The sequence below is a fragment of the Trichomonas vaginalis genome, chromosome III (genome assembly GCF_026262505.1).
Source record: "Trichomonas vaginalis G3 chromosome III, whole genome shotgun sequence".
NCBI lineage: Eukaryota > Parabasalia > Trichomonadida > Trichomonadidae > Trichomonas > Trichomonas vaginalis.
Genome location: NC_067205.1, coordinates 6,476,864 through 6,501,269, shown reverse-complemented (window position 1 = coordinate 6,501,269; position 24,406 = coordinate 6,476,864). Strand labels below are relative to the sequence as shown.

Below are 24,406 nucleotides of genomic sequence, written 5' to 3'. Positions count from 1 at the left end.
ACGCGAAGACTCAAATACAAACTATGACAAAATCTTTCTAGGATATAGGTTACCTGAGATGGGCGACCAGAGCCCAAAGGCAAAAAGGACATGGGAAATTTACAACATACTAGGTGAACATGAGGCAAAGATGCAACGACTTGAAGCAGAGGGCAAGTTACCAAAAGCGACACCAAAGAAGAAGAGTAGAACAAAGTGAAAGTAGTGAAGAAGTAACTTCATCTAGTGAAAGTAGTGGCAATGAAGGAAAAAGAAGAGTTAAAAACTCAGTCAGGAAGAAAGTAAAGCTTGGTACGAAACAATTATGACAAATAAATTCAACTATTCTATATTTTTACCCATATGAAATGTACGCCGCTCAGAATATAACGCCAACAGTTTTGGATGCCATGAACGGAAATGTTTCCGAATGGTATAACGAATGCGACAATGCCATTAGAAGGTCAGAAATAGTTCCTGGAACTTACGAATATACAACTGCTGTTTCTTATGGAAACGTAGGTGAGTTTGGTGAAGGTTCTTCAACAACAGTAGATATTGCTTGCGACAGGTTTCATATTATTTCTATTGACAACTCATTCTTATACGTGGAACAAGACATTGAAATAAAACCTTCTGCCAAGTTGTCTGACAAGAAAGGTTGCAATGGAATTTTCTATGTCGGATACCAATATGCTCCAGAAGTTTTCATGGGATATAAGATATATTCTAACTCTGACTTAGTTCAAACAGTAACATGGGCAAACTATGAATGGTTCGCTTTGAGAAACTCAGTACAACCACAAGCTAGAGAACAAACAGACCAGTATGCAACTATTGAGAAAATAAGAAGACTTGACCTAACGTTCCAGGAGTTTATGTTAACCTTTCTGGACAAAACTGCAGCAGCAGTAACAAAGTAAAACTGAAACTTAGAGTTCCTTTGTCATCTTTCCTCATCTTCAGGTTTTTAAGATACTTGCCAAACTGGGCAGGAAAAATTTCTATTGAACTTACTCCAAGCAAAAATAACTTAGTCATTGCACCAACACAAGACCCATTCACTCTTACAGACGTAATGGGAACAAATAAAACGTCATTCGCCGACTTTTGCAAAGACAAAGTTGACTTAGACTTTGGTTTCTCAAACTTCAACAATGAAGTAAACTATTATTTCAATGCTACTGGAACTGCTTGGGACCCAGTTAAGTTCACATGCGAAAAATTTGAATGCAAGAGAATAGAAAGCAGACTTGCAGTCTATATGTTGGACCCAGATATTTCAAATGCTTTAGCTGCCAAATATATTGCAGTTCCACTTATGTTCCCTATACACCAAATATCTGTCAAAGACTTTGCAGGTGAAGTTGGAAACCAAAGTGCTGACCAGGTGCAAGAACAGATATTGCTTTAACAACTGCAATGAAACATGCAGATACTATGTTTGTACTGTTCAGACGAACTATAAATGACTATTCTTGTTTCTACAACCCGGTATTAAATATCATATAAACATAGATGGCAAATATTATCCAAGAGAAGAATATTCTACAGTTGAGGATATGAGGTCATACAACTTGACATTAGATGCTATGAACTTTAACAACAACTTCACAACAACCATTAACCCTGAAATGCAAAGTTCTATTATGCCATATGTGAAAGTATGGACTCATACAGGAGGTCAAAAAACTCAATATACAAATGGAGACCGTTCAAACTTTTGGCTTGGCATTCCATTTGCTGACTCAGAAGACTTTATGGGTGGTATTTCAACTGTTGGTACTGTACAAATACAATATACTGGTGACAGAGACGGTCCATATGAATTGAGAGCAAAGAAGTTTACAAAACCAATAGCACTTTTCACGGAAGATGCTCTTTTGAAGATTCGTTCGATGAAACCTGCTGGGGCTCCTCAGATTGGCATAACGACAGCTTCCATCGAGCAGATTTTGGCAGCAGGTCAGTAAGTTGTTCTTGAACTGACTTCTCTCCGTCAAATATTGACAGTACGCCAGTTTTGACATAATATTGTATAAACTTCCTTTAGAAATATCTGTAAGTTTTGAAGTTATATTTTTGTCTGCTTCAAGAACTTTCACCATTTCAGTTATACCAACTTTCTTTGCTTTATGAAAATATTTAGGTTCAGCAAAGACTGCTATTCTATAACATTTTCCATTGTTTGTATAAAGAACTATTCTGTCAATGTATTTGTATTGTTTGTGTGTGTAAACTTTGTTTTGCTTCAATTCAAAGAGATATCGAATACGTCCATCTTTTTATTCTAAGTAAAATGTCATTTCCGAAAAATAGAAGCGTGAGTGTTTCAAAAGGTTTAATGGCGGTGGCAGATGTGAAGTTAAATTCACCAACTCAAACAAACAGTCAAAGTGTTGTTGTCAATGTCAAAGACAGAGATGTTGAAGTGGGGAAACCATACGAAGACGAAGATGGTATACAATTGTTCCTGTAAAAGAACAACCAACATATCCTGAAGTTAGCAGAGACTTAAGTTCTGTTGCAGATATTCGAAACGACTACCAACAACTGAAAGACAAACTTCAAACTCAGGAGAAGATTTGTCAAGCTTTAAGTATAATGTTAAACTTGGTCGAACACAACCCTGTAAAGTGAACTCATATGTCATTGCACCTCATGAAGTTTTGAAAGAACTATTGAAACTTTTGACAGAGGCAGACGATATAAACATCAAAGAAATAGAACCCGACATTAGTTGCTGTGGTGTTTCATATAATGTCATTGACAAGATATACGTTATGAAAGGAGGTGAAACGTTGAACTTAAAGTATAGTTTCCCAGACGTCATAAAAATATTTGACGACCACAACATTTCATTAAAATTTATTTGCTAAGTAAAAATGTCAAAACTTCTTGAAAGATGTTTGAAGAAAAATAATATAGACTTTATTTCATGTAAAGGACTTTACACACTTTTGAACGATATGAAAGACCCTGTTTTGTTTGTTCGTGTAGACAAAGGAAAGTTCTATGTCTTTACAAAATATTTGAACTTCTTAGACAGAGAACTTCAAGAAACGCCATGTGAAAGTTTAGATGAAGTTCTTCTCCACTTTCAGAAAAACTTTTAAATATATATAAATGGCAGAAGATATAATGGTTTATACTATTACGACTAAAAACCCTGAGTCATATAATTCTATAACAACAAACTTACAAAGTCCTCAAGGACGATATTGTAAACTAACCTTAAACACAATGACGACTAAAGCCTGTTTTGCTCTTTTGACACCAGAAGACTTTATTGTTGTGAATGGTAAAAAATACTCCTTTGAAGATACTTACTCAGATATACCACCAACAGGTTTTGTTGACTTATTTAATACTTTAAGTACGGGTGTAACATGTGCTGCAACTAGAGCAGGTTTCATTATGTTTGGATGTCCGACTGAGTTTACTATAAACGATATGAGCTATAATACAAAACTTATTTCTGGTTTTTACTACCAACAGTTTCCTATAACAGGAAAAGGTGTCATACAAGGAATGTCTATTCCATTGACATTAAGCACACCAATCTTATATATTGTTTCAAACTTAGGTTCAAAGTGTTATTCGAATGTCGACAGAAACTATTATGACCAAAAGATACTTATGCGTATAAACAATACTTTCTCTGCTGGTTTGCCTATTGTTCATTCGAATGCAGAATTTTCAACCTTAGTGAACTCAAACACTTTGGCAAGTATAACGTTGACATTAGTTGACGCAAACTTTGTTCCTGTAAAACTTTTATGTCCTATGTATTTGTCAATGACGGCAGAAAGTTTCGAATTGGAAGATGCAACTGGTGAAAGTATTGTATTACAAGAACAACTTCAACAACAAATAGCTCAGAACAAAAGCAACAAATGCAACAACAAAGTCAAGAATAAAAAAAATATTTTTTTTATTTTTATAAAAATGTACAGAATAGATGTTTCAGATTTTTATGACTTCCAAGCATTCAGAAATATGTGTCCATTTCGAGACTATAACAAAGCAGTCGAGAATTTGAAACGTTTAGTCATTTATGTCGACTCTGCCCCAGAATGTTATGTTATGAAAGAATGGGATGTGTCTTTAACAAACCAAGAGCAACAATAGTTTCTGAACAAGAATGTAGACAGAAACTTAAGAAATAAAAGTTGGACAAGTTGGAATGAAGATGTTAGATGCTTGGGATATCTTATTGTCAAAGTTAGAAGATTTTTCAGTTCGAGGTATAAAGTTTTATACACCTTCTCCAAACTTCTATTCTATCTTCACTGGATATAAATATGAACAAGTAGAATGGAAAAAATATTATAGAAGCTTGGTTAGACCATGTCAAAGAAATTATATGCAATGGAAACGAAAAGGTTTATGAGTATATCTTATGTTGGTTTGCAAACATCTTACAACATCCAAGTGCTAAAAATGAAACTGCTCTCATTATAATTGGAAAACAAGGAACTGGTAAGAACACATTCTTTACAGATATCTTATGCAAACTATTAGAGGGCTATTCGAACCCTAATATGACAAACTTAGAAAACATCTGCGGTAAATTTAACTCTCAATAGAGAATATGAAACTTATAGTTTGCAATGAACTTCAAAGTATAGATACAACAAAAGTTTTGAACTCAGATGCTTTGAAGAGTCTTATAACAGACAAAGTTGGAGTTGTTGAAAAAATATAAAGACCAAAGAGTTTGTGAAAATGTTGCAAACTTCATTATGGTTTCAAACAATACTGTTCCGATGAAGTTAGAAAGTTCTGACAGAAGATATGTAGTTGTCAGAACGTCAGATTCTCATATGCAAGATACAGAATATTTTGACGACTTAGCAGAAACTTTGACATCTGACTTTTACAACCACTTGTTCTCATATTTATGACATTAGATATTTCAAAGTTCAATCCAAGACAAATTCCACATACCGAAGAGAGACAAACATTGTTAGAAGCAAACAAGAGTGTATATGAACTGTTCATAGATGAAACTGACTTTGTGTCATTAGATGAAAGGTCATTGTACGATTCGTATAAACAATATTGTCAAGAATATGGTTATATGACAGCGTCTAAACGAACATTCTTGGCAAATGTCAAAAGTCTTTTAGACGTTCAGAATGGTGTATATACAAAGAAAATTTTTTCTGAGTAAATTTTTAAAAAAATTTTTTTTATCCGATAGAAAAGATGACGAAATTCATCTCAGTAAACAAGTACATGTCAGGACTTAAAGAAGAACTAGACCATTCACATATTTGAATGTTTACTTCTACCATTTTGAAAAGTCTTCATTCAGCAAAGTTTGGAACATCGAACCAGTTAAGTTTTGCTATTGTGACTAAAAATGGTGCGAAATTTGAAGACTTAGACATAGAAGGTTTGTTAGCAGTCAAAGAAAGTTTTGACAGAAGGTTCTCAAACCTTAAAGAAGGCAAAGCATACAAACTTGTTATACCTTATGAACCAAAGAAAGCAGACGACTATGAATATTATGAGTCTAAAAGTTTGAAGTTCAAGGTAAATTGGGTAAAAAGATTTTAGAGTCTAAGCCAGTGTTTGCTCCTAAAGAGGAAGAGAACATTGACATTGACCCAGAAATGTTCTAAAAATAAAATTTTATTTTTACATGTCAAATTTCTTTTTCTCTGGAACTGGTTCAGGTTCTTTTTCTTCTTCTCTTTCTCTTTCTTTCTTTTCTTTCTTCTTCTTTTCTGGTGGAGTTATGTCAAATTTGGCGCAACATATTTATGTAAAAGTTCTTTGTCCTTTAATAGCTCTTCTATTCTGTTTTCTATTTCATCTTCAAGAACAGCGCATGTGTCTTCTTTGCATTCTAAGAACTTTTGTTGGACTTCATCTTTCTCGGCGTCATCTCTGTCAACAAGTCTGTCATTGACAAATTTTAAGACTGCTCTGCTTAATGTTTTATGGTTCTTTGTCATATTCCCAAACAGAACTTTAGAACAAATTCCCTTTCTTGTTTACACTATGTAAGATTTTATGGTCGACAGATGTTTTGCTGTCGAAAAGCTTGTCTCGAATATAGATAGCGAAATCGCTAGACATTTTCTAAAAGATAAAAATTTTAATTTTTCTAAAAATATGTTAGAAAAAAAGTTTGCTGACATTGACAAGAAATTTGAGAATGTTTTAAACAAGAACAAGAGGAAGTTAGAAAATGCTCAGATAAAGCCTATACATGACAAGTTCTTATTTGCTCAGAATGGTATAACAGGTCTAATTGCACCACCTGGGTCGGGTAAGACTTTCACTTATCTTAAAATGGCTGCACAACAACAAGAACTAGATGAGAAGAACCCATTCTATGAGTTAGTTGTCATTTGTAGTACTTCTGGTCAATTTGACCAAACCGTCAATTCGTTCAAAGATATTATAAAGAAGTCTAAGTTAGTATGTATAAAGGATACTGAGTTGTTAGATTGGATAAAGAAGTACCAAAGAAGAGTTTTGAAGTACAATGCTATAAATGAGTATATAAATTCTAAGTTCAAAGACCCCAATGAGGAAATGCAGAGAATATTAGAGAAGAAACACTTCAGAAACAAACAGAAAGAGATAGAATACATTTCGAAGAAATTGCAATCTTACGATTGGAAGACATACCCTCATAGGTGTCTTCTTATCTTAGATGACTTTGCTTCTCATCCTTTGCTTAAGAATAGAGAACAAGATATGTGTCGAATTCTTAAGAAGCTCAGACACTTTAACATCTCAGTTGTCATTTGTGTACAGACAGCAAAGAGTTTAAGTAAGGATGTTAAAAGAATACTTACTGACATTATACTTTTCCCCGGATTGTCCGAAGACGATTTCATGGAACTTATGAAAGAGTCCATGGCAGGTAAGTTTGACAGATATGAACTATGGGAGAAGTATAAAGTCATACAAGACCCTCATACTTCTTTCAGAATTCATATCTACGCGAACAAAGTTCAAATTGTAAAAAGTCAAGCTTGAAAAATCTAAGTGTTTAGTCTTAGTAAGTCTGTTGTGGTGCTGGGTCTGTCGGTTCTTCTGGTTTGGGAATGGACTCGGTTGGTGGAACGTGGGACATTCGTTTTGTGTCCTGTCGGAAGGAAAAACTTTTCCTGTTGTCGGGAAAAACTTTTCCTGTTGGAAGGAAAAACTTTTCCAGTTGTCGGGAAAATATTTTCCTGTCGGAAGGAAAAACTTTTCCTGAAGTTCGACCAAAAAGTTCTCAATTTTCGAAAATTTGAATGGTTTACGGACGGACAACTGGAAAAATTTTTCCTGTCGGAAGGAAAATTTTTTCCTGTCGGAAGGAATTTTTTTTCCTGTCGGAAGGAAAATTTTTTCCTGTCGGAAGGAAGGACTCGGAATGCCAGAAGGATTTGACAAGGCAATTTACTTTATAGAGCTACCTGAGCCATCTGAAGTCAAGCTTGAAAAATAAATGGTTCATCTACTCTACTTGTTTGAAGTTGTCAAAATACTCTGTTATTTTTTCCTTTAACAATGACAAATCTTCTTTGAATGTAAGTATTGTACAACCTTTAATATCATAGTGTGTTTGAAGTAACGTATCTTGAACTATTTGTTTCACATCTTCATTTGGGGTCATTGAAATCGGTAAGTTTTCGCGATAGAACCAATTTCTGTCAGATTTGTAAATCTTAGCAAGGTCGTAAAAGCTTTTGTTGTTTCTTCTGACTAAATGCAACATAACCATATCTTTATCTTCTTCATTTTCCATCTCTTCAGTATAAATCATATACTTATAGTTCTTTTCCTTACCTTTTGGTACCGAACGTGGTATTCTTTTCTGAATGCTTTTGTCTTTTGCTTCAAGCTTGTTTTCCATCTCTTCACGTTCTTGTCTATGAATTTCATCTAACATCATGAAAATATAACAAGCGTAACGAGGTGAAGCCCACATTGCAACAGCATTTACAATAAGTCTATGTACATACCAGCCTCTCAAACCATTTAGCAAATTTTTACGATTTTCGTACGGAATCTCGACCCGCGGTTTTCCTCGGGTCGCAAACATATGAGGAAATTCTTCTAAAAGTTCTTTTGTCTGTTGGTTTTCAAACCAATGATGTGCTTGCTTTGTAGAACGAAGAGCATTCAAAATACTTTGCATTTGGTACATGTCATCTTTGACTGAACGAATGAGACGGAGTTGTTTGTTAAACTGTATGTACTCGTATTCTTCATTTATGGCTTCATGAACGATAGCAGTTGTTGTGTTCTCTGATGTTGACATATCTGTCCTTACATACAAAATAAAAAAATAAATAAAAATAAAACTAACTTTATTTTTTCTATCTTAAGGAAATTCACTGTTTTCATGAGTTTTATGCAAGACCGAAAAAAGTCGGTCTAGAGAAATTTCACTGTTTTCATAGAGTTTTGGCGACTACGTTTTCTTACGTACTCGCTGTTCTTCACTGTTTTCATACGGAATCTCTACCCTAGGTTTTTCGAGGGTAGCAATCTTATGCCATTTTACTCAGAATTTTGTGCTGAATTCAGCAAAAATATATTTTAGGTGAAGAGGTGCGATCTCACCTGTTTTTTCACCTGTTTTTTCACAAGCGTTTTACATGGTAAACGTTATTTTTACATTATGACACGAAGTGAAGGTTGACACTTCGTCAAAAAAATCCCTGAAATCATATCTTTTATACAAAAAAATACAAAAAAATGACACTTTTTCATTAGATAACTGTTATTTTTTGACGAAGTGTTAATGTTCACTTCGTCAAATTTTATAAAAAATTAGCGTTATTTTTTCTATCTTAAGGAAATTCATGAAATTTGGTCATTTTTCAGCAAAAATATATTTTAGGGTAGAAGGTTAGATCTAACCTGTCTTCTACCCTCTTTTCTAACCTCTTGAATTTTCATGATTTCATCGTACATGTTTTGTCAAGACTTCATCGTACATGTTTTGTCAAGACTTCTTCGTACATGTTTTGTCAAGACTTCTTCGTACATGTTTTGTCAAGGCTTCTTCGTACATGTTTTGTCAAGACTTCTTCATCGTAATGAGCGTAAATCAGACAAAAATATATTTTAGGGTAGAAGGTTAGATCTAACCTGTCTTCTACCCTCTTTTCTAACCTCTTGAATTTTCATGATTTCATCGTACATGTTTTGTCAAGACTTCATCGTACATGTTTTGTCAAGACTTCTTCGTACATGTTTTGTCAAGACTTCTTCGTACATGTTTTGTCAAGACTTCTTCGTACATGTTTTGTCAAGACTTCTTCGTAAATGTTTTGTCAAGACTTCTTCGTAATGAGCGTAAATCAGACAAAAATAATGTTTATGTTAGCATGTTAGATCTAACACGTTTTCTAACACGTTTTTTCTAACATGGTCTAAAACACACAAAACTCATGAATTTTCATACGGAATTCAATAAAAATATATTTTAGGGTAGATGGTTAGATCTAACCTCTTTTCTAACCTGTTTTTTTTTATAAGCGTTTTACATGGTAAACGTTATGAATTCGTGAGACTCTAAACAGTTTTGTAGCTTCTATTTCTTCTTTTAGTACATCGAATGTTTTAACAATGTCGAAAGTTTCTTTATATTTCTTCTTGACATCAGATAGAAGGAAATCGTCAGCAGTTGGATAGTTTTTGTTCAGAAATGCTAACATGTCCATTTTATCTTCTGCTGGTTTCTCTACTTCTTTCTTTAAGTCTGCATAGTCGTTTCTCATTCTTTCTATCTCTTTGACGGAGTAGTTATATCTCCTCATTGCTGCTTTACATTTAGAACATTGCGGGTTCATTTTTGCGTTATATTCTGAAACCTTACCAGCTAAAACAACCAAGGCGTCAATTGCTCTCTTCATCTCAAACATAGCGGGTCTTATTTGTTTGTTCCATACTTTGCCTCTTCTATCTTTATCTCTTATCTGCCATACACATTCAGCAACTAACGAAACAAAGTTGTCGTAGGTCTTAAATTCTTCAGATTTATATATGTCAGAGATGTTCTTATATACCATGTCGCAATCTTTGTCCATAACCTTATGGTTGCAATGAAATCCTAGAAACTCATAGTTTACCTTTCGTATGAACTTCTTTATTTCTACTGAGTCAGTTGCTTTGACTTCTATTTCATCGAATTCGGGAATAGTGAGTTTTTGTTGCTGAATTTCAGGTAGTTTAGGCAAATGGTCAATAATGTCCTCCATTTCATAAAGATACTGTTCATTTGTTTCATCTTTCGCACTACAGTCTAAATTACTTGTTAAAAGTTCTTGCTTTATCTTCTGGATTTCTGTTTCAAAAGTATATGAAGAAGGAATGAAGCTTTTCATCTCTACTAACATAGATGTTGGATTCATGACTAACGAGTTTGGTGCTGTTGTTTGAAGTGTTGTTGTGCCGATTGTTGACATTTTTATTTTTTTATACAAAATAAAAAAAATAAAAAAAATAAAACTAACTTTATTTTTTATTTCGGGAAAATTCATGAAAATTCAAGAGGGTAGAAAAGAGGTTAGATCTAACCTTCTACCCTAAACTTTATTTTTGGGTCCTTTACACTCATTACGAAGAAGTCATGACAAAACATTTACGAAGAAGTCATGAAAATTCAAGAGGTTAGAAAAGAGGGTAGAAAGGAGGTTAGATCTAACCTTCTACCCTAAATTATATTTTTGGGTCCTTTACACTCATTACGATGAAGAAGTCTTGACAAAACATTTACGAAGAAGTCTTGACAAAGCATGTACGAAGAAGTCTTGACAAAACATTTACGATGAAATCATGACACTTTTTCATTAGATAACTGTTATTTTTTGACGAAGTGAACATTGACACTTCGTCAAAAAAATCCCTGAAATCATATCTTACATACAAAAAAATACAAAATAAAACTAACTTTATTTTTTCTATCTTAAGGAAATTCATGAAAATTCAAGAGGTGAAAAAAAGAGGTGAAAAAACAGGTGAGATCGCACCACTTCACCTAAACATTATTTTTGGGTCCTTTACACTCATTACGATGAAATCATGACAAAGCATGTACGTTCATGTTTGACAAAACATTTACGAAGAAGTCTTGACAAAACATTTACGAAGAAGTCTTGACAAAACATTTACGAAGAAGTCATGACAAAACATTTACGAAGAAGTCATGACAAAACATTTACGAAGAAGTCATGACAAAACATTTACGAAGAAGTCATGACAAAACATTCATGAAAATTCATGAAAATTCAAGAGGGTAGAAAACGTGTTAGATCTAACCTTCTACCCTAAACTTTATTTTTGGGTCCGGGAACAACTTTCTCTCAATAGGGGCTGTAGCATAATCTTTGCGTAAGCGGTTCAGACCTTCTTCGAACTCTTGGTCTCTCTTCGATTTGGTTTGGGAATAGACTGGGTTGGTGGTACGTCGGACATTGTCTTGAAACAGTATAAATATTGTTCTGAAGCAGTGCAAGTATTGTCTTGAAACAGTACAAATATTGTTCTGAAGCAGTGCAAGTATTGTCTTGAAACAGTACAAATATTGTTCTGAAACAGTACAAATATTGTTCTGAAGCAGTGCAAGTATTGTTCTGAAACAGTACAAATATTGTTCTGAAACAGTACAAATATTGTTCTGAAACAGTACAAATATTGTTCTGAAACAGAAAATTTTTCTCACAAATTGAGAGCTTTTACGGGAAATTTGTTCTGAAAAAGTTCAAGTCTTGTTCTGAAAAAGTACAAGTATTGTTCTGAAACAGTACAAGTATTGTTCTGAAAAAGTACAAGTATTGTTCTGAAACAGTACAAGTATTGTTCTGAAAAAGTACAAGACTAGTTCTGAAACAGAACAATGGACAACATCGAGCCATTAGATGAGAGCTTTTATGTTTTTTGTGAAAGTGTCAAAAATAAATTGTTTTCATGAGTTTTCTACGATGTTAGAAAAAATGTTATTTTCTAATATCTTCACATTCAATACTTTTTCAGTACTTTTTCGTAGTTATATATGAAAGACAATTCGAGATAAAAGTCATAGTACAATGGAATAATATGTTGCACACCATTTGTTGTGAACCAAACTTGAAAGTCAGAGAAACTGTTACTAGGTGGTTCGTAGAATTTAGAAGCAAAGTCATAAAAGTCCTTACCAATACATAGAAAACTATTGTTGCTTGAACTGAAACTTGCATGACACATAACATTTTGAGGGTCAAACACGTTTCTATAAACTGTCAAATCTGCTGGTGGAAGTATAAATTTAAATGGACCATCTGGTGGTAATGGTTCGTTCTGGTTTAGTAACCGAAGAAATTGTGCCCAAGAACGTTTGTCTACTTTCCAAAATAAAAACTCTGTATCTCTTGGAGGGTTAATTTCAATCTTTTGAAATGAAACGGTGGAGTTCATCTTGTCATATTCTAGTTTCAGATAGTATGTTCCATTTAGTAAAGAGTCGTATTTTTCTTGAAATTCCCAATAATATTTGTTCATTTGAGTTTGAAAGTCATTTAGAGTTTTCTCAAGACTTTCGTCTGAACGAACTGTAAAGATTCTCATTTCGTCAAATTTGTCTATTAGACCATCAGAACCTTTATACTGCCCATGAAAATATACTGCGAACATAAATGCGTTAGTTCTATTTGAAAACAAAACTCTTCTAAATCCTATTGCCTTTGCATCTGAAGGACTTTGAAGCCAACGAATTGGATAGTCAAACCTGTATGTTCGGGATGAAATTTCTTCATCTGAAATAGTCCTACCAGCATTTGTAAAGATATAGTCTAACGGTTTTGTATCTACTACTTTTGTTCTTTGTTTTTCAACCTGAAGCATTTAATATATGTAAAAATATATTGTTTTAAAATGGTATGCCATTTCATATTTCTCATCTAACAAACAAGTTTCCTTCAACTTGAGGTTCACTAACAAACTCAGCGTACATTTCAAATAAAAATAAAAAAATATTTTTTTCTTTACTTAACATAACCGCCTGCTGCCATAAGTCTTTGACGCCAACCCATACCAGCTAATGAAGGTTGACTTGGTTTAGTTTCCAAACTAAACTTTGGTTTTGGTTTATCTTCAGTTTTTGGTTTTTCTTCTTCTATCGGTTTTTCGTCACTTTTCGGTTTCTCTGACTTTACTTCACTTGCAGGAACAGTTGTGTCGTCAACATCTTCATAAATATCATATGCCATTTGTTTTTGTTTTCCTTTCAACTTTTTGTGTTTGTTGTAAAGTTTAGAATATTTCGACTCTAAGTCAATGAGATGTTCTATAATGAACTGTTGGTCAGTGAAGTAAACTTTTCCATCTGTTGTCTCGAAAGCTCCTTCAGACTTCAATATTTTATTTGTGAGAGTCTGTTTCTTTTTTGAGATACTAGCCGTTCCATTTTTATGAAAAGTGACTTTGTAGTTAGGGTTTGTATTTCCAGACCTGGCACTTTCTATTATTGAATTTTTCTCTTCATCGGTAAGTTCTTTGACAGGTTTTGACAATGGTTCTGAACTTTTTGTTTGTGGTGTCAAATCTACCGTTTCAACTTCTTCGGTCATTTCATCTCAGTAAAAAATTTTAGTTTGGTTTGTTTTCAACTGGTTGTTTAGGTTTTTTAAGTCGGTCTAAAACTTCCTGAGGTATAGGAAGAACTTGACAAACACGTGGTGTAACTGCTGGAAGCCGACAAATCCATCTTGAACCCATTTGTCTCAATGCTGTATTGTTCATTTCATCTCAGTAAAAAACTTTACATTCCCCACGTTTGAGGCGGTTGAGGTTGGTTATTGTTTACCCACTGTTGTGCATGGTTATATCCTCTGTTAAAGAATCTTTCACCTTGGTCCATATAGTGTCCTGCTTGGTTATAGTAGTCATTTGCTTTGTTATAATAGTTTCCTGCTTGTCTTCCTACATTGTCCATCCATCCTTGAACTTTTCCTCTTGTTTCAGGATTTGGAATAAGATTTGTTGCATCTCGTGCTACATCCCAACCTTTCTGTACAGTTTGTATAATAGGTTGTGCTTTCTCTTTAAGTATACCTAATGTACTCAAAATCTTCCTTCCAACTCCAATACACCTCTGGCTATTGTTCCCACTGCGGGCAAAAATCTGGATGCAACTCCTGCTAATGCGCCAAATAAACCCATTTCTTATGGGTTTAAAAAATGACGAATCAAACAAGGACCCTATGTTTCTAAGGCAACAAAAAAAGCACTCATGATAAAAATCTTTAGTTCAACACCAAATGCTTGGTTTATGGATATCTTGGAAAACATTCCGAGGTATAGAGAAGATGGACCACCATACTGGCTAATATTTGTTGGTCAAAACACAAGATACTGTGAAGCCATACCATTACAGTCCAAAGCTATTTTAGATATCTTAGCAGCTTTGACAATATTCGTTGACAAATACCATCCAACAAAACTGACATCTGACTGTGAAAGTTCTTTCAAATCAGATGATGTAAAAAACTATCTGCGTTCAAAAAATGTAAACCAATATTTCATTGTCGACCAAAACCATTCTGCTCTTGGTGTCATTGACGGTTGTATAAAAATGTTAAGAGACTTAAACCAACCACAAGGTGGTGAAGCAAATGAAATGTCATATGACGACAAATATAGACACTTCTCCATGGCAAAGATGAGACAAGTTTTAAATATTTACAATAACCGTAAACAAAAAGGTTTGGGAAACCACTCCCCGAAGAAATGAAAAACAACCCTGACTTAGAGAAAGACTATATATTTAATAATTTAGTCAAAAGAGACAAACAAGAAGAATGCCGGGCTTCAAACTTCAGAAAGGTGACAAAGTAAAAATAGAAATACCTAAACGCGACCCATATGAAAATACTATTGACTATGACAACAATGGGAACCCGACAGGTACTCACATTCGTGTTCGTAAAAATAGAAGAAAGTATACAAGAGAATATTATGAAGTTTTAGGCAAACATGGCAAAATGTACACACTGCAAGCAGAAGATAAAACTACTATTGTCAGACCTCGTTTCAAACTTGTCAAAGTTCAAGGTGGTATACTTTCAAAGACAGTTCCTAACAAATATAAGACAACTCCTGACGAATATGCTAAAGAAGTTGAAAATGACGACTAAGCAATTCTATACCATGCGTAAACTGTCATGTAAGGTGGCATGTATTTTTACTTTGTCCCGTTGTTTGTGTATATCCTGAAACGAAATGTGTATGGTTTCCTTCTCCCTGAGTGTCACTCCAGTAACAATTTATAGCAAACTTAACGTCGTCTTTAACATCATATCCTTTACCTTTTGTCATTGCTGACCAATCCCAATATCTATGCTTATGCCAACCTGCTTGAGATGTACTTAAATCTATGTAGTGACTGTGTGCAGGTAAATTTTCACCTGAAATCGTTTTACTTCCACCTGTTTCCTTTGAAGAGTTTGCACAATACAAAAACCTGTCGACTATTTGTTCCCATGCACCAACACCAAACATTACTTGAGGACCTCTTGCTTCCATAGATGTATAAATAGAACCTACTGGGTTCATTAAATCAAACATATGAGACATTATAGGATTGTCTCTTTTGAACTTAAAATATAGTGCAACTATTTCAGGTTTCTTCTGGTTTGTGTCAGAATATTTTTTATAATATAATCTTATGTTTTCAGGGTAGGTAAAATCTTGACTATAATATTTATTTCTGTCATCTTCATAATAGTATACTATTCTCGTTTTTTCTATTGCATTATATCTTTTATATCTATAATAATCTAAATATAATGTTAGCTTTTGTTCATCTACATGTGGTGTTCTGACGTCATCTCCATAGTCATAATAATATGGTGCTGGAGCTGGGTCAGGCAATGTCATATCTGTCATTTCATAAACTCTTAAATATTTCTTTTGTTCGTCTCCATATAAGTTTAAGTAGCAGTTGTTGTCTAATGGAACTTTAACTTGTGTACCATCATTCTTTTTATAGCTTACATACATTTCATTGTTATTTTTCGGAATGAGTTTATACCGTGTACCATTTTCTAAGGACTGTACAAACTGCCATCTAAAATATTTATTTTCTTCATTGACAGAAAAGTCACCAACAATAGTTTCAATATTTTTTGTTCCTATCAAACTTTGGTATATTTCATTGACATATGTTTTATCTGCTTTATTTTCAAGGCTAACGTTTAAGTCTGTTATTTCAGAAGATGTATGTGTATGTCCAACGGCACTTTTCCTGTTTAAGGTTTCTTGTAAGTTTGTAATATTTGCAATAGTATGTGTATGTCCAACGGCACTTTTCCTGTTTAAGGTTTCTTGTAAGTCTGTTATTTCAGATATAGAATGTATATGAGTCTTTTTAGAATATTCGTTTTCAGCTCTTGTCACTTCACTTGACATTTTATTGTCAACATATTTTTTGTCTGCTAGTTCAGGATGAGTATGTTCTTTTGTTGCATAAGCATTGTTAGCTCTTTCTTCTTCTTTTGCTATTGCATCGTCTACATATTCTTTGTCAGCTTTGTTGTCAACATCTGCTTTCAAAAGAAGTTCATTTATAGGTTTCTCGTTTAAAGTTCCTTTTGTTGGATTTATACAGACAGTATTGTTCTTCTTGTCTTGAAATAGAAACTCATCTGTCATTGGGTTTAATGTCAGTTTTAAGTTTCCTTCTTTCAATGACTCAGATATCTTAGAATAGTTTGAAAAGTTTGTTGTGTTCTTATTTAGAGCTTGCATAATGAGTTGTCGGTTGTGTTGTATTTCTCTTATGGAAGCAATATCTTTCGACATTTTTATTCTAGATAAAATATGCTTTCAATAGAAAAAGAAAATTCAAGAGTTGCTACAACTAAACCATTAGATGAACTTTTTACTAATGTCGGTCAAAAGTTTGAGACAGAGACCGTAAAGCATGAAGGCTATCGTTTTGACTACCCATTAAGATGGCTAAGAGACCCATCTGTCACAAAAGCTATTGGCTTTCGTAGAATGAAGTTCATTTCAGAAGCCATACATGGTTTCCCATTTACGGTCGGTTTTGAAGTTCGATACTATAACAAAGAAAAACGTATGTATGAGAAATTTGAACAGGGAAACTTTTACAAGTTAGTTTGCTTGTAAACTTAGAAACAACTCTTCAAGCTTTTCAAGAAAAAATAAACGATATCTATATCGAATATGCAAACCAGTATAACATTGACGAAGGAGAATACCATCTCGATATTATTTATGACAGGAAAAATGCAACTGTTAAAATCAATAAAATAGAAGACCTTGGAGAAAACGTTTATATTTCTACAAAATATAACAACTTGGCATGGTATAGATTTATGAGGATGTTAAATCAGCCTGCAGCATATCCAGTACACCCGGACTATTATGAAGTCGAAAACCCTAATGGAACATATGAAAATGTTTTCGACCCAGCTGCTATTATTGTTCATGCTTCATTTTCTGGCGCCCAAAACTCTTTCTTATGCTTGGCAAATGACTTTTACGAAAAACCTACAAAGTTATACGAACCACCAAGTGGAAGTATTTCAGACTTTCAAGTATGGTTTACTACAGATGGAAGAAAAAGAATAATTCCATTATACCATGCGTTTTACTTAGAACTTAGTTTCATATACAACTACTATCGAACGATAAAAATATAACTTTTTAATATACCGGTTGAGGTGTTGGATTTGGTTGCCAACTAGACTGTGGTGCAGGTTCAGGCTGTTGTATAACAGGAGCTTGCTCTTCTGGTTCAGGGTCTTTAGGTATAATACCAACAAACTGACCTACTCTTTTACCAATATTTTTGACACCGTTCCAAATTCCTCTTCCGACAGATTTTATTCCATTCCATATACCTCTTCCAACATTTCGAAAGAAGTTTCCTATCTTACTGAAGAAACCCATTTTACTACGTGTAAAAATCTAATGTCCGCCTAGTCTCTTACGTTTCCTGTTGAGTTCCATAGCATTCTTTAACTGGAGCTCATACATTCTGTTTCTCCTCTGGTAGAAAACATATTCTGGGTCAACTCCTGTGTTCGCGTCATCTGCATAAAGTTGTTTATATCCCACTTCAGGGTTTGTATAAAACTCTTTCCATCTCATATTTGCATACCATGGTGGCAAACCTAACGCAGCGTCATTTGACATGGCAGTTTGCATTTGTACATCTGTTGGCACTTGACCATAGTTTGCCATTGCAGTTTGTATTCTAACTTCATTTGGAATATTCTCTGGGTTTGGTTGTCCAGGTTGCTGTGCATTCGCTAAGTTCTGTGCGTCCATTTAATATTAGATAAAAATATCTCTTACGAGTACATATACTGAACATTTGCAGGCATTGGTTCATCTTCATATTCTCTATATCTTTCTGCCACGTCAAAGAAATAAATGACACAATGGAAAAAACCTAAAACAAGTAGTCCTATTTCAAACCACATTTACTTACTAATAAAATTTCGTTATTGTGACACTTTCTCCGGTTTATAGGACCTCTCTCATATTCTATCTTGTCATATCTAAACTCATAGTCATGTATGTCCTCTAACCATCTCATAACGGTTTCCAAACCACTTTTATCGGATGTAAAGTAAAAGCATGGATGGTTATGTAAAACGTCTAAAGTTTCTAAAGAGTCTCTCAAAGTCCAGTCTACTTGGTATTGAAAATCCCATGTGTTATAGAACGGCTGGTCCACTATAAAGAAAACATTTTCCTTGTCTTTATATTTTTCATACAACTCTGTCCAATGACATCTCACAAACTCTATACCCTCAATATATTTTTCTATGTCCTCTTTGAAAACATTTGTATAGTTAAGATATAAAACTTTTGACATAAGTGTTTCAATGTCATGAACTCTTATAGCACCACTATATAATAGTCTAGCAGATATACTATTCCAGTCTATATATTCTGCTTTTTTCAAAACCTCTCTCACAATATTTTTCTTATCTAATGGTATACGTTCCATCTTACCTATAGGTATCTTTTCTTTTAACTCTTTCAATATATTGTTTGTATCTGGTATATGTTTGAGACGGTTCATATAGTTGTCGAAGTCATTGCATATAATCTTTGAGTCAGGAAATACGGTATGACATAAATGGGATATATAGAAACTTCCACCGAACAAATCTACAAATGTTAGACCATTCGGTAGTTTCTTAAGTTCTCTCAATATAATATCTTTACATCTACTCTTATTTCCAAAGAACGGTAACGGCGGTTTTGTAAAATTCATTTATATATAATAATAAAAATGTTTTTACCCGAAAAGTGACAGAAAAGTGACAAAACATGAAAACATATATAATTTGTGAAAAGTGACACAAAAAGTGACATTTAAAAAGTGACACTATTAATATGATGTAAATAACAACGGTTTTGGTTTTGTCACCGGCTGGTCGGCTGGGGTTCGGTCCTCCTCTTGGGTCTTGGGCAAAATTCTTAGGGCTAGAAGGGGCGCAGCCCCTGGAAGCCCCACTACCTTTTTTTTTTTTTTTTACACGCAACAACAAAACATAAAACACACTTTTTGGTTCTTTCATCGTTTTAATCGTAATTTATGTAATACATGATTTGGATAAATTTTACAAAAATAGAACCTATATTATATTCTTTTCAAAGATTCTTGCAAATCATCAAAAATAATTGTATTTTAAAAAACGATCAAATTATCCTTTCATTATTTTAAACTTAAATTAGTTTTTATGATTGACTAAAGCAATCATATTTATTCATCATTAAATAAACAAAAAAATAATATTTGAGAGTTATTTCAAAAAACACATTGAATTTATTAATTTGTCTCAATTTCAGTATTATAAATTTTTATAATTTCAATATTTTGAAATACACTTTTTAATATTTCAATATTTATGATATTTCAATGTATTAAGTGGTCTCAAATTGAGCTTCTCAAATATAAGTTGGCCTATTCAAATAATAAAATTAAATAATATTTAAAATAATAAATAAAAGTGATTGAGGTCATAGCAAAACGGCTGTTTCAGTCATTAATTCTTAAAAATAAAAAGGGTAAAAACTAAATAAAATGTGTAAAATTCAATAGTGTCTGTGCTATCGTTCAATTTGAAGGTGTCTTTTGAAACCGCAAGACACATTGAATTTTTGAATAGTGTATTATGGTTTGACAGACACCAATGAAAAAAATAAAATGATATTTATTTTAAATATATAAGATCCTTATATAAAATATAAATATTTTATCGTTTTATTTTCTTGTTTTAGAAATGTTTTTTATTGAAAAATCAATAAAACTAACTCCAAAATAAAATTTTTGATATAAAGACACTATGATGACACCAGGCAAATCTTCCAAGACACCTATCGTCGGGAATCTAACAACCCTAACGTTTCATCTATCACAACAACATTTGGTTGCGTCTCATTTTCGAGGAATGCAATGCTTGAAAATGTAGTACCAAGATCGATACCTACACCAATCATTTAAAAATATAGATGATGGAAATTTTCAAAAAAAAAATCATGCAAAATAAAGCATGATTTCGTATGAATTACAGCAAAAATCTGATGTAAATGCAAGTAAGAATGTAAGTATCAATGGACGTCAATATATTTTTGATTTTCCTTGTGATGATACATCAATTTGCACAGACTATGTTGTTAGATTACCACGAGGCACATACAAATTTGAATTGTATGGTGCAAGTGGCGGTAGTGCAAGAGGGAAAGTTTCATCATATAGATATGAAAACAAAAGTTGTATTTCAGAAGAAACTGTAAGACTCATGCATGGTAACACTGAATGCATTCAGCAAGATAGTATCGGCGGTGCTGGTGGATATTTATCAGGTACTATCACTCTTAAGCATCCTACCCTGTCGTATTTTACCATCGGTGGTAAAGGTGTCTTCGGCTACAAACCAGGTTATATGACTGAAGAAGAAAATTTCCAGAAAGAAAATATGCAACCAGGTGGGTATGGTGGTGGAGGAAGTTCTTCCAATTATTTTAGAGGAACAGGGAGTGGAGGCGGCCAAACCACTGTCAAATTTATTGAGAATGATCTTTGGCATCGCGTTCTTGTGAGCGGTGCTGGTGGTGGATGTGATGATAACTATCCAGATGATGGAAGTGGTGGCGCAGGTGGAAATCTTGTTGCACAAGGTTGGTTCTTTAACGGAAATTATGTCGAAAATTATTTGGCAAATTCCACATTCGGGTTTTCATTTGGTCAAGGAGAAGCTGCTCGTTATGGAAGTACTAAACATCCTCATGCTGTACCTACAAGCACTAATACAGATATTGGAGGTGCAGGTGGAGGATGGTTTGGAGGATTTTCTTCTCAGTCTGGATCGGGAGGTGCAGGCGGTGGTTCTTCATTTGCATTGACAAAAGATGCTATTATTCCTCAAGGAAATATTTCTGCTTATGATGAGTTTTATAATTTAATTGATTCTAAACCGTATTCATTTAATTTAAACTCAGAATTCCTCTTCAAAGATGTTATTCATATCCCTGGTATTTGGGAAGGCAACGGACGACTTATTATTACAATTCTTGACTCAAAATTATTTATATCTTGTAATATCATTTCTCCAATCTACTTCAATCCAACATTAATATTTGGATTGATTGAATCATAAAATTTATATAATACACAATATTTAGATATTTTTTAGTCATATTAATATGATAACATATAAAAAAGAAGTCATTAGATTTCCTAAAAAGTTATGGTTGCAGGAACATTTAGGAGGATCATATAAATCAGTTATACAAGAAAAGTTTCGATCCGTAATGACCTTTTTTAAAAACTGAGTTGAATCAGGTGGATAATTTGAAGAAACATGTATTCGAACAGATTTTGATGAACCAACTTGTGCATTTATTGCAGTTGGACCACAGTAATAGATATCATCGAAATAACTTCCATCAAGGAAATAATAACTAACAGATTTTAAACTAAATGGCAAAACAATAAATTTTGCTGCGATACCTGAAAATGCATACTGTTCTATTGTTTGAATTGTTGATGGTAATATTAATATTTTAAGTTTATTACATGAATAAAAAGTTGCATCATATAATCTATTAACTTGAAATGCACTTATATCAGCATACTCAAGGTTTTGGCATCCTCTAAATATATATGGACCAATTTTTGATATTGTTTGCCTCATTGTAAAACGAGTAAATGATGATGAACTAAATCCTCGTGCAGATGATATTTCTGTTACAGTATCAAGAATGTCTTCATAACAATTTGATGGATATCCAACTAATACAGTAAAATCGCTATTATATAAAACTTTATTTTTTACTACAAAGTTAGGACTATTAGAAAAGAATTCTTCAAGGTAAAGACAGAAGACAAAAGCACCACTATCTATGGTTTCCAATGCCTGAGGTAACGTGATATTTTTCAATCTCGTATAATAAAACATGTGGGTTGGAATTCTTATCAGTGTTTCAGGTAATATAACATGTTCCGCCGTTGAAAAGAAAAAATGATAGCTATCGGTGAAATATTGAAATTTACAAGATGAAAAATTAACAAATTGTATGTTTGAGTATGTAAATGCTTGACCTTTTATTGTTGTTACTGCTTCAGGAATGTATAATTCGTTGATTGTAAAACTATTGAAACAATACTTTCCAATTGTTGTAAGACTTTTTGGTAGTATTAACATAGAAAGAGTACATCCATTGAATGAATTATTTCCAAGGATAGTAACCGGTTTAGAGTCAATTGATGAAGGAATTGTTAATTCTCCTCTGTAACTTTTAGAGATACATGGATTGATCCCATCACCAATTTGGATATTATCTGATCCATATAATACGAAGGTGATGGGTGTCTCTGATTCTTGATAGATGCTTATCTAAACTAGGTTACATTAACATCAAATAAATAAAAGTTTTATTTTATAAATGGTTTGCTAGATAGTTGTATTTATGCTTGTTTAATTTTGCCATAATTATATATTTTCGAAAAATTCGATTTCGAATGATTGATTTCTTATGAATTAGAAGATAAATCTTTATCTGGAGCAGCTATTAATGTTACACATAATGATCGAAAGTATATTTTTGATTATCCTTGCAATTCAACGTCTGTTTGTACAGACTATATTATACACTTGTCTCCAGGGACATACAAATTTGAATTATATGGTGCAAGTGGTGGGTCATCCAGAGGCAAAGTCTCATCCTATCGAGATGAAAACCGAAATTGCATTCCATCGCAAATTGTTTCCCTTCTTGGGGGCAATGCAGAGTGCTTCCAAAGTTATAGTCTTGGTGGCGCTGGCGGCTACCTTTCAGGAAAAATATTCATTCAGCACTCTTTGACATCATTTGCAACAATCGGAGGCAAAGGTTCATTTGGACATAAAACAAATAACCGCGAAACAAAAGATTGCTTTGAGAAAGCAAATATGCAACCAGGTGGATATGGTGGAGGAGGAAGCTCTGCTAACTTTCCATCTGGATCGGGGAGTGGAGGTGGTCAAACCGCTGTCAAATTTCATGAAAACGATCTATGGCATCGTGTTCTTGTGAGCGGTGCTGGTGGTGGTTGTGATGATAGTCAATCAGATGATGGCAGTGGTGGTGCAGGAGGAAATTTAACTGCACAAGGTTGGTTTGCAAATTCTGTCATGAGTAACTCGTATCTTGCAAATTCAACATTTGGATTTTCTTTTGGCCAAGGAGAAGCTGCCAGATTTGGACAACCACCACCAAATAACTCTCTATCCGTTAAGAGTAGCTCAAATACTGATATAGCTGGTGCTGGTGGTGGGTGGTTTGGCGGTTTTTCTGCTCAAAACGGTTATTCAGGTGCTTCAGGAGGATCTTCATTTGCATTGACGAAAGATGCAATTATCCCTCAAGGAAATATTACTGCATCAGATGAATTTTATAATTTAATTGATTCCAAACCATATGCATTTGATTTGCATAGTGAATATCTTTTCACAGAAGTTGAACATATGCCTGGAATCTGGACAGGGAACGGACGACTTATTATTACAATTCTTGATACAAAATTCTTTGTGTCATGTAAAATCATGTCTCAAATACATTTCAATTTTGCTGTAATTTTAGAATATATAATAACATAATTATATCTAAATTAATATTTTAGCATTTTAACAATGATTTAAGGGTGCACCCGTATGTACGTTTATTTGAGAGGAGGAGGATTACCCTCTCAATTTTGAGGGATTCGTTAGTTTATTTTCTCGATGAATATGCAATAAAATTTGATTTTTACCTTATCAATATACTTCATATAATATACACATGTTCATGTAAAAACTTTTTCCCAAAATCCTCAGTAGGGTTGTTAAAAATATCAAAAATTAGCGTTTTGAAGACACCATGGTGTCTTATAATTTTCCCTTCCTTATTGGCGTGTAGAAAT

General features: G+C 33.5%; 10 protein-coding genes and 4 pseudogenes across 14 annotated transcripts, besides 1 other annotated feature; 9 read left to right on the top strand and 5 right to left on the bottom strand.

Moving 5' to 3' along the window:
- Nucleotides 1-347: 347 nt before the first annotated feature.
- TVAGG3_0653030 (uncharacterized protein) lies at nucleotides 348-773 on the top strand (the record flags this gene model as incomplete). The annotated part of the gene is made up of 1 exon (XM_051241700.1): nucleotides 348-773. A coding segment is annotated over one exon (426 nt), but the record flags the coding sequence as incomplete, so codon positions are not given.
- Nucleotides 774-901: 128 nt separating this feature from the next.
- Nucleotides 902-16,347: a mobile genetic element.
- TVAGG3_0653020 (uncharacterized protein) lies at nucleotides 2,349-2,458 on the top strand (the record flags this gene model as incomplete). Its single annotated transcript, XM_051241699.1, has 1 exon — nucleotides 2,349-2,458. A coding segment is annotated over one exon (110 nt), but the record flags the coding sequence as incomplete, so codon positions are not given.
- On the top strand, nucleotides 3,106-3,899 carry TVAGG3_0653010 (uncharacterized protein; the record flags this gene model as incomplete). The annotated part of the gene is made up of 1 exon (XM_051241698.1): nucleotides 3,106-3,899. A coding segment is annotated over one exon (794 nt), but the record flags the coding sequence as incomplete, so codon positions are not given.
- TVAGG3_0653000 lies at nucleotides 3,928-4,753 on the top strand (annotated as a pseudogene). The gene has a single exon. A coding segment is annotated over exon 1 (826 nt).
- On the top strand, nucleotides 6,106-6,981 carry TVAGG3_0652990 (protein of unknown function, DUF4106 family; the record flags this gene model as incomplete). Its single annotated transcript, XM_051241697.1, has 1 exon — nucleotides 6,106-6,981. The coding sequence occupies one exon, from the start codon at nucleotides 6,106-6,108 to the stop codon at nucleotides 6,979-6,981; it is 876 nt and encodes a 291-aa protein (XP_051088284.1).
- Nucleotides 7,448-8,254, bottom strand: TVAGG3_0652980 (KilA, N-terminal/APSES-type HTH, DNA-binding family; the record flags this gene model as incomplete). The annotated part of the gene is made up of 1 exon (XM_051241696.1): nucleotides 7,448-8,254. One exon carries the CDS (start codon nucleotides 8,252-8,254, stop codon nucleotides 7,448-7,450), a length of 807 nt encoding a protein of 268 aa, XP_051088283.1.
- Nucleotides 9,474-10,409, bottom strand: TVAGG3_0652970 (organellar and viral DNA polymerase type B; the record flags this gene model as incomplete). The annotated part of the gene is made up of 1 exon (XM_051241695.1): nucleotides 9,474-10,409. One exon carries the CDS (start codon nucleotides 10,407-10,409, stop codon nucleotides 9,474-9,476), a length of 936 nt encoding a protein of 311 aa, XP_051088282.1.
- On the bottom strand, nucleotides 13,567-13,719 carry TVAGG3_0652960 (uncharacterized protein; the record flags this gene model as incomplete). The annotated part of the gene is made up of 1 exon (XM_051241694.1): nucleotides 13,567-13,719. One exon carries the CDS (start codon nucleotides 13,717-13,719, stop codon nucleotides 13,567-13,569), a length of 153 nt encoding a protein of 50 aa, XP_051088281.1.
- TVAGG3_0652950 lies at nucleotides 13,739-14,111 on the bottom strand (annotated as a pseudogene). Its single transcript has one exon. A coding segment is annotated over exon 1 (373 nt).
- On the top strand, nucleotides 14,249-15,113 carry TVAGG3_0652940 (annotated as a pseudogene). Its single transcript has one exon. A coding segment is annotated over exon 1 (865 nt).
- Nucleotides 16,348-17,058: 711 nt separating the features above from the next.
- On the top strand, nucleotides 17,059-17,645 carry TVAGG3_0652920 (annotated as a pseudogene). Its single transcript has one exon. A coding segment is annotated over exon 1 (587 nt).
- Nucleotides 17,646-17,913: 268 nt separating this feature from the next.
- On the bottom strand, nucleotides 17,914-18,276 carry TVAGG3_0652910 (uncharacterized protein; the record flags this gene model as incomplete). The annotated part of the gene is made up of 1 exon (XM_051241693.1): nucleotides 17,914-18,276. The coding sequence occupies one exon, from the start codon at nucleotides 18,274-18,276 to the stop codon at nucleotides 17,914-17,916; it is 363 nt and encodes a 120-aa protein (XP_051088280.1).
- A 1,977-nt stretch (nucleotides 18,277-20,253) lies between these two features.
- On the top strand, nucleotides 20,254-21,623 carry TVAGG3_0652900 (glycine-rich protein family; the record flags this gene model as incomplete). The annotated part of the gene is made up of 1 exon (XM_001322008.2): nucleotides 20,517-21,623. One exon carries the CDS (start codon nucleotides 20,517-20,519, stop codon nucleotides 21,621-21,623), a length of 1,107 nt encoding a protein of 368 aa, XP_001322043.1.
- A 1,794-nt stretch (nucleotides 21,624-23,417) lies between these two features.
- Nucleotides 23,418-24,104, top strand: TVAGG3_0652890 (glycine-rich protein family; the record flags this gene model as incomplete). The annotated part of the gene is made up of 1 exon (XM_001322009.1): nucleotides 23,418-24,104. One exon carries the CDS (start codon nucleotides 23,418-23,420, stop codon nucleotides 24,102-24,104), a length of 687 nt encoding a protein of 228 aa, XP_001322044.1.
- Between the last annotated feature and the right edge of the window lie 302 nt (nucleotides 24,105-24,406).